Source organism: Lipophrys pholis (genome assembly GCF_963383615.2).
Source record: "Lipophrys pholis genome assembly, chromosome: 21".
Taxonomy (NCBI): domain Eukaryota; kingdom Metazoa; phylum Chordata; class Actinopteri; order Blenniiformes; family Blenniidae; genus Lipophrys; species Lipophrys pholis.
Genome location: NC_137649.1, coordinates 16,896,172 through 16,919,026, shown reverse-complemented (window position 1 = coordinate 16,919,026; position 22,855 = coordinate 16,896,172). Strand labels below are relative to the sequence as shown.

General features: G+C 43.1%; 2 protein-coding genes across 6 annotated transcripts; one reads left to right on the top strand and one right to left on the bottom strand.

Annotated features, from left to right (window-relative positions):
• Positions 1-4,260: 4,260 nt before the first annotated feature.
• tpd52l1 (tpd52 like 1) lies at positions 4,261-19,456 on the top strand. 5 transcript variants are annotated; one of them, XM_080490611.1, is made up of 10 exons: positions 4,267-4,352; positions 5,796-5,894; positions 7,359-7,562; positions 9,253-9,273; positions 10,430-10,548; positions 10,660-10,808; positions 13,300-13,401; positions 17,379-17,417; positions 17,864-17,924; positions 18,408-19,456. In XM_080490611.1, exons 1-10 carry the CDS (start codon positions 4,337-4,339, stop codon positions 18,528-18,530), a joined length of 933 nt encoding a protein of 310 aa, XP_080346737.1. In that variant the 5' UTR covers positions 4,267-4,336; the 3' UTR covers positions 18,531-19,456. The 5 variants fall into 5 exon arrangements, with proteins under 5 accessions (XP_080346741.1, XP_080346737.1, XP_080346739.1 ...); XM_080490613.1 differs by having other exon boundaries at positions 13,300-13,405; positions 17,864-17,909; XM_080490612.1 differs by having other exon boundaries at positions 13,300-13,405.
• hddc2 (HD domain containing 2) lies at positions 19,415-21,861 on the bottom strand. Its single transcript, XM_080490618.1, has 6 exons — positions 21,770-21,861; positions 21,143-21,264; positions 20,848-20,950; positions 20,701-20,769; positions 20,464-20,602; positions 19,415-20,365 (listed from the first exon to the last, which is right to left on the bottom strand). The coding sequence occupies exons 1-6, from the start codon at positions 21,842-21,844 to the stop codon at positions 20,229-20,231; spliced, it is 645 nt and encodes a 214-aa protein (XP_080346744.1). The 5' UTR covers positions 21,845-21,861; the 3' UTR covers positions 19,415-20,228.
• Positions 21,862-22,855: the final 994 nt, after the last annotated feature.

Sequence of the window (22,855 nt, the reverse complement as noted above, 5' to 3'; positions counted from 1 at the left end):
GGAGCCGCAGCCACAGAGAAAAAAAAACACTCAAACGGACACTTTTGAACTCCTGATTGACAAAAATAACGTAGAGCTGCCTGCCGTGCACAACACAAGGTCAAAGACAAGAGCCTTCCTCATCATTCACACAGTTCTTTTGTGTGTTTATCTGATTGGGCCGTAGCGTGATCTGTTTTTGTTTTGTTTCAGTTTTTTCTTAAAGGTCAACACACACACACAGTCAAGGGTAGGCATGATTGAACGATTGATGCGGTGAGAGAAAGTCTGGGGCGATACAGTGAAGCCGAGCAGTGACGCTCCCACGAGAAGCCAACACAGTCGAGATATGCATTTCGACTTCGGGTGAATATCGAAGCACATTTTCATCACTGAATCTTCTTTAAAGGAGTGAAGGAAAGAACCTAAAGTGGACTTGATGTTTATGCACGGTCGTGGATAAATACCCGGTGATACTTTACGTGCGGCGTTACGACACGGCGTCTTGTGAGAGTCTGATTTCAGCAGTCATAAGAGGTCCTAACTCTGGGTTTGATTCCACCCTCAGGGAGTTTGATTTCTTTTTCACTGAACTCAGCGCTGTGCCACTGAAGTCACTTGAACAGCATAATAGATTTTTTTTTAAAAATAAAATAAAATATGCTTCCTGATCATTTTGCCTGGAGCGGGCTCAGTTCCAGGGAGTTTGAAGCACTGTAGTGTCAAAACAGGTCGAAGTGTCACCGCGTTGCCAACACTGTCTTGTGTTTCCTTGCACAGGGTTTCCGGGGGGGGAAAAAAACGAAGACGCATGTAAAAATGCGGCGGCACAAATAGATGAGTAAATTTAAACACTGAAACACAGGTGGCAACCTCTACAGGCTGTTTCTCTTTTAACCCTCAGCTTTTGTTTGATTTCTCTATGAGTGACAGTGAAAATAATTTTTCTTATTGTTTTTACCTGGAGCTTTACTTCCTGTGTCATTCACGAACAGGTATTTTCTACTGTTTTCGTCACATTCTACTACACCAGTTGATCTGTGTGTATCACAGCTGAAACTGTTCTTGAGTTTATTCTGGATTGATTGATTCACAGTTGCCGGTAAATTATCAAATGGCAACTATCAAACGATTTGGAAAAAGCGAGCAGTTCGTTAGGTTTTTGTTTACAGTCTGAATTTTTTTTTCCCTTTCAGACAATGTGGTGTTTGACTCAATGTTGCCTGGTTATTTACTTAAAACAACTTGCAGTATAAGACGGTGCTTGCCCCCACGCAATAGTTTATTTAATTTTTTTAACCCTTTCACACAAGTGTGTATAAATGCCTACTTGTGTGACATTAAAAAGCCATGTTGAAGCCTTCGGTGCTTTGTTTTTGTGTTGTATTTGTATAACTAGAAAATCACTTTGTGGTTTCATAAGTGATCAAATTGAGTAGTGATTGAGTGACATGAGTTATTTTGGCCATTGTTTTTTTGTTTTGTTTTGTTTTTTTTGCTCTGCCAGGATGTGTCGGCTGGCTGATACTTCTGGGTTTTGTTTGTTTGTTTGTTTGTTTGTACTGCATTCAAAGTGATAATAGCGTGAAAATGCGATGTTGCCTGCACAGTGATTGTGGATCAGATTAGCAAATGCACACTGGCGTGTCGTTTGCATTCGAGAACAACTACTGAAACAGCCGATTCCTCATGACAGAGGTCCCATGTGAAATAAGTGTGTGAGTGTAACTACTATTAATCTATGTCTTACCCAAACACGGAGAATATGCAGTGCATCGGTGTGGTTTTTGGACAAAACTTTTGTTTTATAGCTTGAATTTTAACTTTAGTACTAAAATCCAGGGTGATGGGCGGCATAATCCAAATCACTCTTGTACTTTTGCACAAGTTTAACTATCACTTTACTTTAGTTCATATAAACCTCATTCTCTGAATTCAAATGAAGAAGCAGTCGCACTGCGAGCCCTGCTTCCAGCATTAAATGGACAAGGCTGACATGGAATCTCAGAGAAAGAGGGGATTATACCAAAAAGATGTGTCTTTTTCAGCAAATGAAGTGTCTGGTTAGAGAAAGAAACATTACAGGTTCATTTTTTTTATCTCAGGAGACCTGGACATTGATGTTTCACTACATTGTGTAATATGAATAACACCTGGATGGACCACATGTTGAAACCACAGCAACATATTTATTTGTAATACACTGCTTTGTTGACAAGAATATTTCTAGTCAAAGAAAATTGATTAGTTTTCTCCTTGTTTGCACCAGGAGCCCATCGTTCCACCTGCTGCCACTGTCAGAAATATCTGCTGTTGTTATTATTGCTCACTTAACCAGGTACACTGTTTTCATCTGAGAATTTAATGGATAATAAACTAAATGAAGGAAAAAAAATTAAATGTACTACTTGTTTTTCTGTTAATTGGTACATAATGGTGTTTCTCAGTCATGTTGACAGTTTGTGTGCAGTCAGTCTGTTCTGCAGTTGTGACTGCAGTGTTTTGTCAGTAGGGGTCACAAGAGCATCATGGGATGCAGAGCGTCCCCAGAGACTTGTGGAGGAGATTTAGAGCTACATTTAACAAGGGAAACACTACAGTTAAATTAAGGCCGTTCTTGAAGTTCGCAGTAGTATAATATCAAAAATTGATCTAAGATCTAATTCCATGGCGTGAATTGTTTTATTTCTCAAATAATATCGTAGTTACGGGTCATGTTAATACAGAACAAACACCTTGTGTAGTGCATGCCAGAAGCATTTCCTATTCATACAAATTAATGAGAATAGTATCGTATTAGTCGAGCTAACTTGGCCAATTATATATTATTATTATTATTATTAATATTATATTATTATATGGGAAAGCGGGACTAAATATTTTCCGACCGTTACTATTAAATGGTTTTAATAGAATATAAATAGGACTCAAGGAATACGTTTCTTTGACTTGTGTTGATATAATAGATACACATATTGATAATAACTATGAAAATATATACAGAATAAACTCATATTTCTTCTTGGAAAGTTATCCAACCATCTTGTTTGCTGCTTAGTCCACATGGAGCACTCTGAAGAGCAACGAAGCCCATCATCCCTGTCCCTCGAGCTCCTCTGCGGGGACCCCAAGCTGCTCCCAAACCAAAGGAGAAGTGTGATTTCTCCAGAGGGTCCGGACCTCAGAGCCTCCTCCCAGTTGGATGGGAGTATTTCTAATGGGAGGTGACCAATGGACATCCTCATCATCCTGAACCCCCCTCAACTTGCGCCCCTCAATGTGCAGGAGTAGTAGTTTGACCTCTTTGGTCTCTGGTGATGATTGAGTTTCTCATTTTGAAGAGTGAGGCCCACCACACTCCAGAAAAAAAATCTGCAATTTATTCCTGCCAGTCATAACACAAAGTTTATGGAGGATTGTGAGGGTGGGGATGTAAACCAACCCTCCAGCTTAGGTCCGTCTTCACCACAATCCTTTACAGCAACTGCATTACTGCTGTTTGAATCTGTGCTCATTTCACCATCCCTCCTCCAGTCACTTGCAAATTAGACACCAAGATAGTTAATGTCCTCCTAGAAAAGGGAGAGAACTATGGACTCAGACTTAGGGGAAGCTGACACATCTCAATGGTTTAAGTGTTCTGCTGAATGCTATGGAGAGCTTTATTGTGACAATGCTGAAAGGACAACCTCATCTGCAAAAATTCAAGACCCCGCTCCTCAGAACACCCCGCATGATGACCTCCTTAGCTGTTTGTTTGGCAAACATTGACTTCATGGTAATGATCTATTTATCTTTTATACTGCCTTACCTAATCCAGGGTCTAACAATGAGCAAAGATATGGTACACCCTGGACAGGTCTCCAGTCAGTACAGCGGCAACACTGAGAGACCAACAACCATACACATTGCAATTTAGGGTCATCAATAAAGTTGAAATGTACGTTTGCAGATTGTGGGAGGAAACTGGTGCACACACAGATTGAGCATACAAACTTCACACTAAAAGGCCACGTCTAGACTCCAACCCCTGGCATTCTGGTTGAATGGCCCCATAATAATAATAATAATAATAATAATAATAATGATAATAAAGTAGCGGAGGCTGGAGGAATCCATTTAATTATATTTTATAATTTTTTTATTTAAAATACACATCACAGCTACCCACTCCACCGTATTTTCAGCATGAGAATAAAGTTTTATTACAATAAAGAATTGCGACGGCGCGCTCTCATTGGCTCGCGCTCCAAGCTCCGCCCGGGAGCTGGCCGAGCGCGTGACCCCGCAGGGAGCGTCGACACTGACCCGCGCGTGCCGTCTCTGTCTGTAGAGGAGCTCTCCCTGCGCGTGGCTGATGGAGAACAGACAAGGTGAGTGGTGGGAGCCGCACTTTGTGTTTACCGTCGATTCATTCCGTCCTGCTTCACGTTGACGTCTCTGAACGGGGTGAAAACAGTCGTGACGATGCATGTTGACACTGTGGGAGCGCGTCCGCGACATGGAAACTGGACAGCAGCTCCAGGACCTGGATCCTGTTTCCTGGCTCGGAGTCTCTCTGCTCTGTTAATGCATGAGTTCCACAGGTATTCCTGGTATTTAAAGTTGAACAATGTTCATCCATTCAAGTCCCCGCAACCTTTTCAGAATGCCGACTAACGTTACTAACTTTTATGTTGATGTGTGTTGAAAGAGAATCTACTGAAAGTAAGACTTCCTCCCAACAGGTGTAGTTTTGTGGTTCTTGGATTTTTAAAAAAAAATTTTTTTAGTCTAATTTCCTTAATCTGAAGGTGAAAAGTGAGGTTTTGTCTATTCTGGTAGTTCCTTTGCTCTGCAGGTCTAAATGGGTTCCTGTTTCAGTGACTGGAGGCCACAGAGGCTTAGAGTTGGTAAATACAGCAGGACAGAAAGGCTCTTTCAGCATTTTCTGAATTTATTTTAGGAAGTATGGGCTCATTGAAACTTTCTGAAGCTTTATAATCCATGTAGTTGTTTGATGCGAGACACTCCATGAACCTTGTACTTTTCCTTGTAAATGCTGCTGTGAAGACAGTTTGGCCCTGGATCAAGCTTTAATTGATTAATTTTTCTTCCACCCCCCAGCCATATGACCAGTCTCTGATTTAACATAGCCACATGACCACTGGGCCAAATGGTAATCTTGTGACCAGAGGTATTTCACCCCTACAAAAACAAGGGGGAGAGATTCACTGAGAGGACAGTGAGAGGGAGAAACTTCAGCTCCACAAATAAGACGACCAAGGTCACCCATCACCTGCTTAGAAATTAATCCAGATACACTTTCAAGAGATTGTAAAGATGGTGTCACGTTTTAGATCAAAACTTGATGATTTTGTGTTCACGTTTCGTACTGGAATCTGTGGTATCTTCTTTCCTGGAGAAAAGTGGTGTGTTGTTCAGTTTTATCAGTTTAAAATGTGGAAGCAGAAGGAAGTAAGTGCGTTTAGCTTCCTCCTGAATGTGTTGTAATGACATTTCATCAGCCGTCAGCGAGCCTCCGTTGCCTAATGATGTCTGATTTAAGTTCTGGATAAGTTTCAAGTTGACGTTTGCCTGCCTTCAGGAATCGTATCCTGTTCGTAGAGCTCGGCGGCGGCCTGATCTTTGTCGCAGAGAGTCAAAGGTCAGGCTTCTGGTTCCTGTGCACAATGCCAAGTCAGGTGAACTGCAGAGGCTCGGCGCTCGCGGTGACGGTTTAGAGTGAAAACAGGCGGGGAAGCCAAATCTAATGTGTGTGTGTGTGTAACTAGTTCTCTTGTCTCCTCTCCCCCTGCTGCCTTGCTCTGCTGCAGAGTTGTACTCTGATGTTCTGAGCGATGCAGTGGTGGACTGGGGCAGCATGGGCCCTGGAGAGGAATGGGTTAACTCAGCCACAGAAGAGGGGGAGCAGGGTAAGGAAGACTCCACTCCGGGTTGGTGCCTTGGTTGTGCTCGCACTTGTTGCACTTATGCATTTAAGCGATTCTGCGGTGGTTTGACCTCGTGGTTCAAAACCAGGCCGGAGGTCACAGGCACCGGGGGCTTTTCCTGCACTGACGGTGTCAAAAGAAAATCATAAAACGCTTTCTACAATCTGCCTATTGCTTCTATTTTAAAGGCTCAAGCTTTTCTACGTTTGTGACAGTGTGTGTGTGTGTGTGTGTGTGTGTGTGTGTGTGTGTGTGTGTGTGTGTGTGTGTGTGTGTGTGTGTGTGTGTGTGTGTGTGTGTGTGTGTGTGTGTGTGTGTGTGTGTGTGTGTGTGTGTGTGTGTGTGTGTGTGTGTGTGTGTGTGTGTGTGTGTGTGTGTGTGTGTGTGTGTGTGTGTGTGTGTGTGTGTGTGTGTGTGTGTGTCCATCAGTGTTCGGCTGCACTCTACTATAGCAACGATGTTTTGTTGTAGCGTTTATTAGTCAATAATTCTTGATGCACTTTCCTTTCAAATGGAGGAGAACTGAATTTCATGTAATTGTAACCAGTGTTTTAACGCTGCGCTCTCTGTGCAAGTAGATGTGGGTATTTGGCGTATTGTGCTGTCGCAAAGTCAAACTTTATGTGTAGAGATTTTGCAGATGTATATATTCTATGGTTTTCTTGTGACTTTTTTTTCCATAAAGTTTGTCTCTGTCTTGTCGTGGACTGACGGCTTGCAAAAAAAACAACTTCAATAAACATAAAGTAATCGCAAACAAAACAGGGGTTGAAAATACAATATTAGAATGGAATATAAGGTTAGGTAGTGTTTTTGATAAAAAAAAAAATAATATATATATATAACTTGCAACATCTCATCAAAATAAAAAATTTAACAAACATCTGACCCAGTAGATGCCTTCAGCCTTTCATTAATAACTCAGTGTTGTTCTTCTGATTCAGCCCAGTATTGAATTACATCTGACAGCTACTCTTCTTAATTCAATACTATTGTCATTCCTCCCTGATGTTGTTTTGAATTATGCTGTTTAGATGAATGTGTGAAGCAGTGAAATGCATTGTGGTCCCACTAATGTTTGAGCCGACTGATGTGATTTCACCTTCCCCTGCTCCGAAATGAAAATAACACAAGCGTTGCAAATGATTAGGAGGAGGAAGACGTGCATTTAGGGTTTATTTGGAATGGATTAAAAACAACTCTGGAAACATGAAATCCTATGAATGCTCATGGTTCCTGCATGAACACACTGCAGTATGTTAGTTATGTTTAACTTGTAGGATTTAAATCAAATACAGAAAAGATGCATAAACTCAATTGTGAAGTCAGAGGCTAAAAGGTGTGGAAATATGTGGTCAAGATGGAATTCAGATCAGTCACGTCAGGGCGTTTTTTTATCAAAAGGAATCATTTGAACAATAAATCCAATCATCCCTTTTGTCTCAGGCATGTTTTACCACTCCGGGGACGAATCGGTAAAGAGGAGCTCATGTGGGGAGGACTGGGCTCCGGTGGTCCAAAATGGGGGAAGTCTAACAGAATGGGGTAAACCTCCACCAGCAGGGGAGGATCAGTGGGGTCACAGATCAACATCCCTCTCTGACAGCTGGGTCATGTCCACCACTTGGGACATGCAGCTGGACAGCTCAGGTGACAAACGGTGTAGGGTAGCGGTAGCCTGTACAGTAGAGGACCTTTCTCTTTGGTTGAACGTTCCAAATTCGTAAGGGATGGCAACCGAACAGTACATGTCTGAGCCTGCTCTGCCAGTGTGGAGTGTTTCGATCAAAGGTGAATATTGGGGAGTGTGTTCAACCATCATGAAATGTCTGGTTGTTGTCAAACGTAGAAGCTTCTGCAGGAAAAAGTCCACATTCTGTAATACATGAGCAGGTTTTTTCAAAAGAATGTAGTTTTGAGTGCCTCTGATTTCACACGGCTTGGACCCATTCACTTTATACATGCTTCACATGCCAGAGCGTAACAGAGCATCATATATATTAACAGCCTTTCAATGCAACACATCAGATTATTCAGATTTTAATGTGTAGTTAAATAGCCTGAGATCTTCCTCCTGTACTCTGAATGCCCCGTATAATATTTAGGTACGGCGCCCTACATTGGTGCTGATAATATAAGAGCCAACTCGCACACTGTTCCTTTTGTTTCTATAATTACAAACTGTATTAGCTTACATGTGACTCCCGACGCTCTCTGCCATACGTCCTTTGTAACAGAGACTTGGACTGTTCTGAAAAGTGGCAGAAGTCCCTTAAAGTCACATGCCCTGAAAGGGAAAAAGCATTATCTCGGGGAAACTCTTCCCGGGCAAAAATGGTAGCGGAAACAAATCGTAGGATTCCCTTCCATGAGAAAAACCTGTCTGACTTAATTTGATTGGGTCGTTTTTCTGACAATATTGGTCTAAACCAATCACCATTCCTCATAAACAATCAGCCCAATGAAGGCAGCGCATACTGACGAGTGTAGGCGGGGTTATGGTGTCACCACAGTACCGTTTGTAAGCACCTGATCTGTTCTGATCATGTGTCTGCAAATGCTGCTTTTTTTTTTTTTTTTTTGTCGCTCTGACCGCCAATGAGTTCAGGCAAGAGTGTGAATATCTGTTTCAGCCAATCGTGAGCGACGGCATCACTCGGTCGCACGCGCACAGAACAAATCAGATGTTTTGGTACAGAATGTGAACGGACACTTTTGTTAATGAAAAGAAAAACGTTCATTAACTGCAAAGAGAAATCTGTTAAATTAAGGGTTTTGTGTTTGCTCAAAGGTAAATCGTTCATTCGGGAAGAATTAGAAATAAGTTCCTCCAGCTCGTTCAGTTCTATTGGTGTAATCAAACAAAAGAGACTCCGAAGTTTAGTGGCTTGTGGTGCCTTAAGTGTTTTAAACGCGAGTTAATTTGCAACCCACGATTGTCGATATGTGTCTAAACCAATGCCCCCCCCCGCCCCTTAAATAACCTCCTAATGGCTGTGTAAGCAGGAACAAACGCTCAGTCTGATATCTCTGACTTGAGAAGCTTCCATTTTAGCCGCAGGGGGTTTGAAAGTCTCATTGTCCTCCTGCTGTGTGATGTTTGCAGAAATAGCTTCCCTCCTATGGAAAGGTCTGCTGCTTGTTCTGCTTTAGTTAAGTGCTAAAGCTGTGTTTTGTGTGTGTGTGTGTGTTTGTTGTGTGTTTTTGCTGCTAAGCCCCTTTTTATAGTGACCGGTTAACAAAATGTGCTCGATATCAGAGGGCAGCATCTTCTATAGCGTCACTGCCTCGACTAACGTCCCTGTTTCCTCGTGTTCTTTCTTAATGCACCCACATCCAGAGAGAGGACACCTCACGGCAGGTACGGTAACGCATTCCCTTTGCATCCTGGTAAATTGACATCTGAGAACCGTGCTTGGCAGGCCCGCTGCGAAGACGTTGAGCGCAATCCCCTCCCGCGTGTTTACCTCCCCTGCTGTTGTGTACACACAGGATCATCCTGGTGCTTTCTGGTGCCTGTGTGCCACCCCCAAACTGCCCCGACTTCCTTTCACAAATATCCTGCAGGACATCCTGCAACACGACCCATCGTGTTTGAACGCTCTCGTTTTAAATGGCCTCAATCGACACAATTTATTCCTTAGAAGTGACGTTTCCGTTCAGAATCGCAACTGAAGTGTGTGTGGTGGTGTGTGTGTGTGTGTGTGTGCGCGTGTGTTGTTTTCAGACACATTAGTATAGTTTGTGCCACTTTCTTACATCTTTTTCTCAAGCAGACGGCTACATAAACTGGAAAAGTTTGATCGTGTTTGATGCAATTTGTGTGGACAGAATGTTTTTCCGTTGATGTAAACAAGCCGGGTGTTTTATGTAAAGCCTTTAATTTTGGTCCCACACATCAAAATTCTTTCTCTCCACTCAAACCGCTGGAATCAATTATTGCGACTTCAAGATTATTCTACACTCTGAAGTCTAAAAGCTTCGTGTGTAGACGTGTGTGTGTGTGTGTGTGCGTGTGCGTGTCTCGGTCTCTGTCTGTTGTGTTGGTCGGGAGAGTTAAAGCAAGATAATCCGCATCAGTTAAGCCAGATTAGCGCGCTGCGGGGCTGCGGCCAGAGATTACGTAACTGTCGGACATGGACGCCGACTCACGCGCAGACGGACACAGAGGCAGACATGTGGACAGAGACGTGGGGACAGTCGGACAGATGGCGCTCGCGGGCAAAGGCACAGCGAGGGAGACACGCAAGACACATAAGATAGTGAGAAATGATATGAGAGATCGGCGGCGTGTTTGTATTGACACAGCTAAAATGAAAACCCCTCTGGTCCCTCTGGCCTGCTCTTAAATTAGAGACCTTCTCTCATGGAGGCAAATGTGCTTTAAAAAAAGAAAAGGTTATTTGAATTTACGCTGTCTTTCTTTTTTTTTTTGGGTTCCATCTGTTTCTCAGTCGCCGATCAAACACAAATCTGCCAAAGCGCATTCATGCGGCCTTTGTGTGTCTTTAAAACAGGTTTTCTGGACTCGGAGCCGCTGAGGGAGGCTGATGAAGACTTTGTGTCGGAAGTCAACTTGAGCAACCCTGTCATGACAGAGGAGGAGAGAGAGGAGATTCAACAAGAGCTGGCTAAAGTACACACACACACACACACACACACACACACACACACACACACACACTGCTCGGTAACGGAGCAATAACCTTCACTTTGTCTGCATGAATCCCTCTGCGTGTGTTTCCAGCTGGAAGAGGAGATCAATACGTTGAAGCAGGTTTTGTCGTCCAAGGAGAAGCAGCATGGCGAGCTCAAACAGAAGCTCGGCGTCGGGCCTCTCAACGAGCTCAAAACCAACTTCAGCCGAGGCTGGCAGGACATGCAGAGCTCCACGGCGTAAGTTCGTGAGCGAGGCGCCGCAGTGCCGCTGACAGACTAAAGACTTTGCGAGGTTTAAAGGCGTCTGAGTCACTAGGTAGAATGGGTCTTTTTTCCAATCCAAAAGTTGGTGGTTTGATCCCCGATCTCAACCTGTCCATGTGTCTTTGGGCAAGGCGACGAGCTCCAAGAAGCTCCTGATGATTGCGAGTGAATGTGAACACTCGTGTAAAGCACATTGAGACTGCTAAAGCTGTGGGAGGCTACGGAAGTGGTCGTAAATCTGATTTATATTGGATGACTTTCAAAAAACGACCTCAAGCTGAACGGTCTTGTCCAATTTGACATATCATGTCCCTGTTAGAGCAGGCGAAATAGGGAAACACAACTTTTAACCCTTTATAAGACACTTTGTGAAGCACAGAAATATTTGAATACTGATATTCTTAACCCAGTACTTTAGTTTAAAATTAGGTTAGAACTTAAAAAAAAACCCAACTTAAAAGGCAGTAGAGATGGACTGCATGACGTACGCTAAACAAGTGTTGAATAATCTTGTTTAACATACATTAAACGTACCAACATCACGTATTTTTGAAAAGTGTTGCCAAGGACCACAACACCAGCATTTATGACATTTGTGAGAAACGTTCTGTTGTATTTTTTTTTTTTTCACAAGTTCGAAAAATCCTACAAAAGCAACACTTTAGCGAAAACTTTTTAATCATGCGTTCTGTCAAAGTTGAAACAAAATGATGGGAATGAGCATGAGGACCTGCAGAGCGGACACGGTCTCTGTTTTCTGTCAGCGTCGATGCCCTTCAGACAACACACACACCAAACACACCAAATGCGGGTATTTCTTTTCCTAACAGCAGGCATAAGCAGATGCTCCAGAGTGCTCACACAGATCTTAAAGACAGTTAGAAAAAAAAAAAAACATAATCTCCGGCTCTTAACTGCCCAGCGTGTGTGTGATTTGTTTTGGTCACTGTAACAGACACCAGAAACCTGATTAAAAACGTATCAAACGGCAGCACAGTGGCTGCTGCAGGCTGTCCTTGACCCCGGTGCGCGATCAGTATCACGCTCGCTTCGGTCGCTGGATGATGGCGAACGAGCGTTTCGTGGAAATGTCAGTTCATCGAAAACAACGGGGGAAATTTGCAGTTTGTGATCTGCGATGATTGCCTTTTCAGATAAAAGAAAAGCCACTTGGAATTTTGATTTGACAGCTCTCTTCAGGACTCGAGTGTTTACAAAATCTTCATAATCATCCAGAAATGCAAATACAGTGAATACTGTTCTCCAATATAATGTGTTTTTTCAGCTTTGGAAAGAACGTGACATTTTTCAAAAGCAAACAGTCATTATGTTATTATATATTATTAGTGAGTTACAATTTGGTTGCAATGAGGTTGATTGTATAAATAAGAAAAAAATTTTAAAAAGGCCTGTGGCTTGCAGAAAAATAATCCCATTTCCTGGTGAGAGAGTTTGTGCAGAGCTTTTAAACAGAAGCCAAGAGACAGGATGGAGCAAGGGGATATTCTCTGAAGGCTGGCCGTCTTATCCAGTTACACTCCGTCCTGAAGATCGCTTTACAGTGCACCTTCATCTATAATGAACCACTCTGGCCACAAGCGCGTCAGGTCCAAGACCAAGTGGGTTAGGCCCGCAGATCTATGGAATGTGAAAGACCAGGGGGTGTCAAAACAAACGGCCTGCAGGCCACAAGGTCCAGTTCGGCCCCGTTATGTTATTGCAACGTGTGAAAATGACAACAACAAAAAAAAAAAAAGACGGTCATGGGACAATTTTCAATAAAAGTATTGTACATTTTTAATTTGCGCCACCCGGCTGAGCAGTCGATTGCAAAGACGCCGCGGTGAAAATGAAAGTGCCTTTTTATTAACGATGAAAACGTGGAAGTCTGAAGAAGATTTTCAGATTCCACAGTTGGGTTGCTCATGATAGGGTTTTGTAAAATGTGCTTTAATGTGAACTCGTAATCATTTGCACGAAAGCCAATGGAAGATTTTGGAGGTTTTGTTGTAATTTAAATGTTGTTTTACTGGTCCAACCGATTTCAGATCAAAAGATGGCTGAATATATTTTATATATCATATATATATATAATAGAATATTTGACACTCCTGTTAAGAAAGTCCAGATGTAAACATGGCCATGAAATAGAACACCAAATATTAAAGACATGAATTCAAAATGTTACAGTAGGAAAAGGAAAGAGTCCCTAAGATGATGATGATGATCACATGACCTCTAACCCTATAATCCTGTGAAACGGTGGAGCTTTTAGAGTTTGTGACAAAAGTGAGAAACAGATCATTTTATTTATAGTTTTTGATTAAAAGGTTTTATAAAGCTGCATTCATATTTTCGTATTTAGCGTTTAATCAGTTACAAGGACGTTCTGTAGTTATATCAACTCCATCTAATGAAGCGTTGAGCAGGTTCATTAAATTAAACTCCCATGTGTGTTCGGCAGATATAAGAAGACGTCGGAGACGCTGTCCACAGCGGGTCAGAAAACCTCGGCAGCCTTCAGCACTCTCGGCAGCGCCATCACCAGGAAGTTTGGAGACATGAGGTATGTTCCGTTGTCTCTGCCCTCACCGCGGAGAGGAATTTCCTGCTACTCGCCAGTCGGTTACTCGTGACCGAAATATCGTTTCCATTAATCGTGAAAACGTCTTCAGTCAGTCGAGCCTCGTTTATCCCGACGACGTTTCAAGTGAAAATGCATCGTTTTTCCATTTTCGTTATCGAAAAGTTTCGTATTTTCACAGCAAAAAAAACAAAACAATGTCCATCGACACTGAAAAGCTGAAAACAATGTAGTTTTAATGTTGGGCCACTGGTGGGTGCTGTTGTTTGTTTTTTTTGTAATGACACCACACACACGCACGGAGAACAATATGCTACAAACATTAACTTTGGCGGGTACACCAGACGTCCATATGGACGGACAACACGGTTGAATTGTTATTCCAGGTTGATGACTCAACTATAAAACTACCAAAGTCCCGGTGAGAGTATGGACCGGGAGTCGGGACCGTCTGGACAGCCGTTGTTGTTATTGTCCATCTACCCGCACTTGTGCAGAAGAGCTATTTAATACGGCCGTGGTGCGCAGGTGCATTAGCTTCATTTCACACGTTTCCATGGAGATGGAGTATTTTCCCAAAATGCAACCAAAGTTTGGCGTTTTCACTTAAAAAAAAAAAAAAATTTAAAAAAAAAGTTTTTCGTGCAATCGACACGCTCCAACGCAGTTTCTTTTGGAAGACATAAAGGAAAGCTGAGCAGGAAGTTTGTGGGTTTTACTACAAATGCTTGAATTGTGTTCGCGAACTAGAACTAACTAACTAACTAAATAGAAGCGTGTGTGTGTGTGTGTGTGTGTGTTTGTTTATTGTGTCTGGTAGGGTGGGGGAAAGATCTTTACTTTGTTACTGAGTTCACAGTCCTACAAGATAAAACTGACGTATCCTTCTTTCCAGGATCACACGGGGAAACCACTTTTTCAATTCATTTTCATTATTTGTAAAATGAGACGTGTGCATGTTCCTTTAAATGCCAAAAGGTTTGTGAAACTTAAAACTGCAGAATATCCCCCCCCCCCCCCCCCCCCCCAAAAAAAAACCCCTAAAATAAAAGTGCATCTTTTTTTTTTTTTTCAGTTAAATAAAACGTATAAACTTATGTCATGTAAAACATGGTGAATTGTTTCGCACGGGCCTCTGCAGGTATGAGGAAACATGCGGAGGGAGGCGCAAGCCCGCGCAAATATTTTTGGATTTGTGCTCAAAACATGTCCTACTTTTCATGTACAAAACATTCCGGTAAATGGAATATTTAATTCCGCTCGAGGAGCTTGTTGAGTTTGAGGTCAACTCCTCATGGTGCGTTTGCGGTCTGCGCTTGTCGAGCCGAGTCGCATGTTGAGGCGGGATCGCGCCCGATCGCGCCCGATTTTCGTGGCGTAAGACACAAGATGACTTGCCCGTTGTAGATTGAAAATTGAAAATTGTCTCCGCAAAACTCCTTGTGGCTCGGTGCTGCTGCCGTACAACGTGTGCCGGTCGCAACGCCTCGCTCCCTCAAATTATCAGCGCATCTGCATAACTAAGCTGGTTTGACCTGTTTTCACCCGTCTCCCACTAATGCATTCCACTTTCATCCAGTTCTGAGAAGCATATTTATCCGGGGCTGTTCATCTCCGCGTCTCGGCGCGGAGTTTTGACTCTTGCTCTAACCAGTTCAAGGGGAGCTTGAGATTACGTCAGACACCATTAAGCTGCTTTCTGAAGAAGCCGAAGGGCTCGAGGCAAAGTCTTTCTCCCTCGCGCCCTCTTCTCCTCCCGCCGTGGATCGCGGCACGGTCGGTTTTTGAAACGCTGAGCTGAAAAGAAGTGGTTTTGAGCACGTCTACAGTACTCTACAGATCCGATGTAAGGCTGATTCTTGGAAAACAATATGTCCCTCACACTCTCAGTCCTTTTCTTCTCGAGAACAGCCCACCGAATAGAAGCCAGATTTATGACCTATTGGTACCGATTTTATGAATGAGCCAAACGGCAAAGGAGAGGAGGCCATGAAAACATGCTTTTTAAGATCTAAACTACAGACAAGAAAGCAATTTATTATCTTTGGTACGTTCCAGCCTGGTTGGTCTTGAGTTACTGTTCCCACGAAGGTACGTTTCTCATCACAAGCGGAGAGTTTTGGTTTGTATATTTTTTTTGCCGTGGAGACTGGTTGTGTGTCCCTGCATGTCACCATGTGTTGTCCCTCCGTCCCTCGCAAAGTTGGGACACATCTCACACCCGACGGGTCTCTCTCGTTTCGGGTCGCCTGATCTCGGAGGTTTTCAAAGTTTGGGCGTGTGAATGTGTTTTCTTTGTGATCTTATCACTCTACAAAATGTTTATTCCACCTGAGTTTGGCCTGATTTCTTCCTGAAAGTTTAAAAACGGACGGGCACGTTGTGGAACCCCCCCCTCTCCCTCCCCCTCCCCCACACTTTGAAAACCACTACTTTCCCCATCTTGTCGGTCTCGTTCAAATGTTCATGAATTTGTTGTGATAAATTCTCTCTGCTGTCAGGAAGTGTGTGGAGAGACGCGTACGCCGATCCAAAACCAGAACATTTGACCCACTTGCTGCCCGACTGAAATTTATTGTGACAGTTTCCTCTTTTTGTCCAGTACTACTATAAAGGACCAGTGTGCAGCGGATGATTAATGTGTAGTATTTGCATGCTTATCAACCTCTTGACTAATCTTGTGCATCATTTTCCATGTTGAGTGTTGACGGTTCTACTGGAGCCCTGCAAACCCAACCGTGTAGTCCGAGAATGCTCCAGTGCTTTAAGTCGGCGTGAATCACCGTCATCGTATCACGACTCCCTCAAGGCATCGGGCAAATGTTTGAAATTACAATTCTTTGCTCACCTTCTTGATAAAGAATTGAACCCAGCACCCTGCTTGGTTTTGTTTTCGTGGCCACCATAGCTTCTCCCACATACCATGAAATCATTCACACTGGTCCTTAGAGTTTGTGTTTTGTCCTTTTTTTTTCCAGTGAGAAGTCACAGCAGGGGGTGTCAAACACATTTTAGTGGAGCGGCCAAAAATACTGACTATCTCGACTTCTCCTACAACTGCAGTTGTATTAATCATGTTTTCTTTGAAATGTTTACAATGTGCTCGGATTCGGAGCCTGTTTGCAGGCCCGGTTTCCGGCCCACGGTCCTTATGTTTGACACCCCTTGGGTTAGCGCATGGCTTTTCTTGTTTCACTCTTGTTTGTTTGCCAAGTAAAACGTTTTCACTTTGCCAAACACACCTGTGCACGATTACAAATACTCTTAACTTAACCTAATTCCTGCAGAAACTCTTCTCGGTTCCAAAATGTTTATATGTTGAGAAATAAGTGTTTGATTATGTCGCTCAAACGTACAGTGTGTAGCAGGTTGTTAGAAGTCATGAAGTATGAAATGTCGAATGTGACTGTGACCCCTTGAGATGTTCTCTGTCTCCCCCGACACGCTTCCAAAGATCCAACTCCATAGGGTAAGAATCTGATTACTGATTACGTCCCATTAGTTGTCCCGAGCTTAAGCGGCGTTGAGCCGGGGCTCGCGGAGTCTCAGTCAGATCAGCTGATAGCGCGCAGTCTGCCGCGGTACAGGGTGTGCTCGCTCAGACCAGGCAAGACGCCGCTGCCACGCTGGAGCAGAGAGATCAGTCAGGCGGCGCGCCGCCCGGCTCAGAATCGCATCCAATTCATTTAGTTTTCGAAATGTCAGTCATGTGAACTCATGTCACGAACTTTCCCCCGGCCACTTTAATTCTGGCTATTTTCTGTTGGCGTCTTCAAAAGGAAGGTTTTTTTTCTCTTTATTCCATCCCTGAGATAAACCACACCTGCATAATGTCTAAAGGAAAACCTGCAACCAACCTTCTCTCTCTCTCTCTCTCTCTCTTTCTCTCTAACTCGGTGTTGCTTTGTGTGTTTTGCTAATCATTAACTCTTTTCTCACCATGCTTGCTCTCGGGACAGTTACTCTATCAGACACTCCATGAGTATGCCCACCATGAGGTAACGTGTGTGTGTGTGTGTGTGTGTGTGTGTGTGTGTGTGTGTGTGTGTGTGTGTGTGTGTGTGTGTGTGTGTGTGTGTGTGTGTGTGTGTGTGTGTGTGTGTGTGTGTGTGTGTGTGTGTGTGTGTGTGTGTGTGTGTGTGTGTGTGTGTGTGTGTGTGTGTGTGTGTGTTTGTTTGTAGTTTTGAGTCCAAAATAAACGTGTGTCTGTCCTACTTTTCTGTTCAGTCCATGACTGTGAGGTCAGAAGGACACTGGGACAGCGATTAAACCTGGAAACCCTGAAATAGCAGGGAGATTTTCAGTTTACTGTCAGTCAAACTGTGTCCAGGGAAGCTTATCTCAGGCTTAAAAAAAACAAACCCAATTGTACAAAATAATATAATTTTAAACACTCAATGACGCCGATGACAACAAAGTTGTTTTGTTTTTTTTCCCCCCACAGAAACTCTCCCAGCTTCAAGTCTTTTGAAGAGACAGTCGAGAATACGGTAACTACCATCAAGGTAAACTATGCGTCCCTGCGAGAAAGAAAGTCAGTCTGCATTAATAAAAGAATCAAGGACCAAAATTGTCAAGAGACATTATGATCATGTGCTTCCCAAGCATATTTGACGATATATTTGTAAAACTAATCCACACGGACGTACTGATCAGGTTCCAGATGTGTAAGGGAGCAAACTAAACCCTATAATCTGTGTGTGAATACTCGCCGACACTCACCGGTTGTTTATATCCCTGCTGATCCTTTTAAGTTCATTTAGAAGTCTCTGTTTCTGCAGCTAAGAGACACCACAAAGCCTCCTCCACACCCTACATACACCCTGGCTGTGGTTATCCTGTTAAAGTCTGCCCCCTTGTGCCCACTGTGCAGCACTGCATCAGACCTGCAAGCCAGGATAGGGGCGGGGGGGTGAAGGAAACCTTGCTTCTCAGTCACTCTGCATAATTCTCATTTGTGGTGTTTTGTCTTTCCCTACTTGCACCAGACCAAGGTTGGCGGCACGGGGCCTGGAGGCAGCTTTGAGGACGTCCTCTCGTCCGCAGCGAACGCCAGCTCCCAGGACACGCCCACTCACAACTTGTCGGACGGCTCCGAGAGGGCGTGTTAAGGGCCCCCCCCCGGAGCCGGACTTGAACCAGGAACTCCTTCTCCGCTGCGCCGCGGCACTGAAAACCTGCCCACGCGGCTGACTGCAGCCGTTTCCGAACATTTGAATGGGATCAGATCCAGATACTGAAAAGGTCCGAGGTTCGTGTGGCCATGCAAGAAAAAAAAAAAAAATAGATAAATAAAATTCCTCTACATCTTTAGTGTTTCATAGAACCTGAGACCGGGAGAAACTGAAGCCATCTGTCCCCCAGAGGTTTCTGAATCATGTTACGCCCCAGATGTGGATCAGATGAGCAGCCGGCAGTTAAAACCTTAAAACAACCTTTAAAAAAAACACGCAGAAAGGATCCTCAGCGAGCTGCAGTTTGTTACCCTCTTATCAGGATCAGCTCCTAAAAGTCCCAGCTGGGATTCCTCCAACTCTCTGAAATGATTAATATCACCTTGGGTTTTTTTTTTTTTTTTTTCTATACGACTCCTGCACAAATGTAAATGGCCTTACCGGCACAGGATTATATGAAGAATAATAAATAATGGCTTCCTTTCATACCTTGTTTAGTTACATTTTATCACTAATAATGTCAAATGATTTGTGACCACGTTTATTTTCTAACTTCCTACAAATGGATTCACACTAATAAAAACGATCCCCAGCTGTAATCCGACACGAGCTGCAGCTCCACAGATACCATTTGTCCCCCTCTCGCACTCGATCCGTTTTAGTGAACTCTTTAAAAAGTTTAGTTGCCGTGTGATGATCTGTTTTTGTTTCTACATTTCCGTGTGTTAAATGTTACTTTGCTGTGTTTGAAGACGCCGCCGCCGTCCATTAAATATAAAACGCTCCCGTATTAAAGGGTCGTATAGGAAACGTCAAAGGAAAATGTTTCACAAAATATATTTTAATAAATGCAGATCAATGTGTTTGTTTTTTTCTTTTTTACAGAAACCTGATAAAGAAAAACTGACATTGATCCAAGACGTTGCATTAAGTCACTTTTTTTTATGGCTGATAAATCTGCATTAAAGACTGTTTCAACCAAACAACCGTTTCATATTTGGGGAGAAAATGCTCTGAACTGAGGATACATACTGATGCAACCATTTTCCTGAACCGAAAAGGGATAATTCTGTCACATTCTCCGAAAAGAAAATACATCGACTCAGAATAATTCTCTATACCTCTGATAATGAAGGAGCTCTACAGAGTAAAATGTACCATCGAACTAAGACTAATACAATGAAACGGAATAATTCAATTATTTCACCCCTTCCTCACACATTTCTGAGAATCTTACAATATCATCGCTGGGAATTTATACTGACATTCATTCAAAAGTGTTGACATACAAGTTAATTATGACGCATTTCAGTTTTTACTTTGAAGGAGCGGCGTTTACGACAGGGCGTCCACTGAAGTGTGGAGAACCTGCGGGTTCTCTCCGTGTGGGGCGAGTTTCACTGCCAGCGCCGGTTCTCTTTAGCTGCTTGGAAAGGAGAAATAAAGATTCTGCGTTGCTCGGATTGAGGAAGTTTTCTTTCACAAGCCGCCAAACATTAAATCCTGCACCACCGGCCTTTTCTGTGGAAATATGCTGAGTTTGCTTGTTTTAAAAAAACTGGAAGAAATGAAAATTGGACTTTGTGCAGCGTTGAACACCGCCCACTTGGGAGAACTTTTGCACATCTGTAAAGATCAGGAGGTCGTCTGCGGCTGTTCAGCAGTCTCCGATTTCCCAGAATCCTCCGTTTCCTCAGCGTTGGGCCGACGTTTCCCCCTCTCTTCATTCAAAGTGTTGACGAACTGCAACACGTCCGGGTGGTGGAAACGACCTAACGAGAGAGAAAAAGAAACACACAGCAGATTCCATGGCCGCTTCAGTTCTGATGCACGTCAGACGACGGCTGATTGGGTCTGACTGGAGACGCACCGGCGGTGGAGTCGAAGAACTCCTGCAGCCGCCCGGGCGTCCCCTCCAACTCTTCGTACTCATGAGCCTGCAGGATCATCTCCAGGAGGTCAAACTGCTTCACCAGCCGGGCCTCGCCGCTGCTCTGACACTCGTATTCCTGCAGATGAGACGCACGTTCCACAAAAAAAAAGAAAATAAAAACGCCTTATTAATACACGCAGGCCGTCGTCTTTAAAGACCCGGAGTCTCACACACCTCCCACAGTGCGTAGATCTCCTGTCTGAGTCCGTCCGGCAGCAGGGTTGTGAGACGTCCCATGGCCTCCTGAGAAAGACGCGAGAAGCGGCTTCAGTTGTCTGAAGAGTGTTTCCATCGGTCAGTCAAGACCCGGCGATCACCTGCCTCCTCTCGACGGTGCTTCTCCGCTTTGCTGATGTTGTCCGACGGTGCGATGTCTCCCACGATGCACTCTGCCACGTCGTGGACCAGAGCCAGCTTGATACACCTGCGCAAACACGTGAAGACAGGAGAGGGGAACGTTTTTGCAGGTTGATGTTCAACGTATTACTTTCACAGGTCAACCTTACTTATGTCTTTTCCAAATAATTTCACAATTGTTGCTAAAAGCTTTGTAGTTTTTTTGTTGGGGTTTTTTTTTTTGCACACAGTTGAAAGGAAGCTGAGTGTGTGAGCCCACCTGTCCTTGTCCACTGTGGGGTCAGTGATGGTCAGAGACATCATGGCCATGCGGTACATGTGGTCCGAAACGCTCTCGGGCTCTTTCACTTTCCTGTAGACCCAGCCGGTGCGAGGGACCCTCTGCAGGAAACATTTTACATTCTGAATTTGATGTTGGAATCATTCTACACGAATCACAAGAATGTCTAGTTTTGTCTACAGGGAGGTCTTAAAAAAATAAAAAAATACATAAATAAAAATCAATGAAATGTCATGTCAGTTACTTTTACACTCCTGACATAAATACTGAACGAGGTTTTAGGCATTTTGCAAATTCTCTTGTGTAAATGATGGCTTCGGGATGAAAACGTGAAATATAATAGTTCGATTTTCATGATTGAAAGGGTAAAATGATCGAGAATAAAACTAAATAGGCTGAGTTGAAGTATTGCGAATGTAAACTGAGAATAGATTCCAATAATTGCAGTATTGCATGATGAATAACAGTGCCCAGGCAGGAGCTACTTTAATCAAATACACAACTATATTGGAACTTTATGAAATGGTTAAATATTAAACATTTAATAGCTCTCAGCTCTCAGGTTCAGTCAGCCGTTACATGACCAGTAATGATTGCCTGACTTACTTTGAGTTGTCCAATGAGTTTCATGAATTGCAGCATGTTTTTCATTCCGGCTGTTTTCTCCATGGCGGCCGCCATCAGTCCCTCCTGACCCCGGATACAGAAAGTTGCTTGTGGGTGTAGTAACTGCATGCAGCCGCTGGATGGCAGCATAAACAACAGTTTGAAATAGAAAACGCACGAGTTTTACATTCGCTGGGTGATTTTAAAAATGTGCAGGTGTTTCTTTCACCACTATTTTAAATCTAAAGAAATATTATTTCTCTTTAGGAGGACAAACACAGACAACCACACACTCCACTCTTTTCTATTTGCATCTAAGTGTTCCTCCCAAATTCTCCTTCATTCTATCCTGAATCATATAAATTATATATATATAAAAAAACAAAAACACAAATTATGTATATGAGGGATTCATCAGTACAGATGTGTCTCCAATCTCCTTCTGTCCACCATTTATATAGAAAATTAGACTATTAATTGAAAATCCAGAAGTTATCCAAACACAGGTATCAGAAGTAAGCAGCATCTTAGAATAAAAAGAAGTGCACAGAGTCTTGATACTTATATGAATTAATTTATTGCAGTCGATACTTTGACTACTACACGTTTCGTGGCCAGGTCCTCGGTAGGATGTCTGCCAGTTGACGACTCTCAAACTTGAGAGACGTAAAATATTAGTTTTTCTACCCGTAATTGTCCCTCCCTGAGATCTTTTGCTGTTTATCTAAAACATGACCCCTAATAACATTTTAGATTCTGTGGTACTTTGTCAGCTCTGTAATTAACAACTGTAATTAACAATATTCTTTTTTTTTTAACATTTCAATTATTATTTTACGCTGGAATTTCCTCCTCCTACAATTGTTATTATTGTATTTTAGTGTGCTATTTTATATGTTGTCGCAGCTTCAAATACTGGTTGGGCCTTTCTGTGTGGAGTATGCATGTTCTCACCATGTGTGGTTTTCTTCTGGGTACTCTGATTTCTTCCCACAGTTCAAAACATGCACGTGAAGTTAATTGCCGACCCTAAATTGTCCCTATGTGTCGATGTGGGTGTGTGTGGTTGTCTGTCTCTGTGCTGGA

Bases quoted from the DNA above. Each gene is read 5' to 3' on its own strand.
- tpd52l1 (XM_080490611.1), top strand. The intron at 7,563-9,252 runs GTGACAAACGGT...ACCCACATCCAG, and splicing joins CATGCAGCTGGACAGCTCAG to AGAGAGGACACCTCACGGCA. The intron at 13,402-17,378 runs GTATGTTCCGTT...CTCTCGGGACAG, and splicing joins AGGAAGTTTGGAGACATGAG to TTACTCTATCAGACACTCCA.
- hddc2 (XM_080490618.1), bottom strand. From the start codon at position 21,844: ATGGCGGCCGCCATGGAGAAAACAGCCGGAATGAAAAACATGCTGCAA. The intron at 21,265-21,769 runs GTAAGTCAGGCA...TGTTTCCTGCAG, and splicing joins AACTCATTGGACAACTCAAA to AGGGTCCCTCGCACCGGCTG. The intron at 20,603-20,700 runs GTGTGTGAGACT...TCTCATCTGCAG, and splicing joins AGATCTACGCACTGTGGGAG to GAATACGAGTGTCAGAGCAG.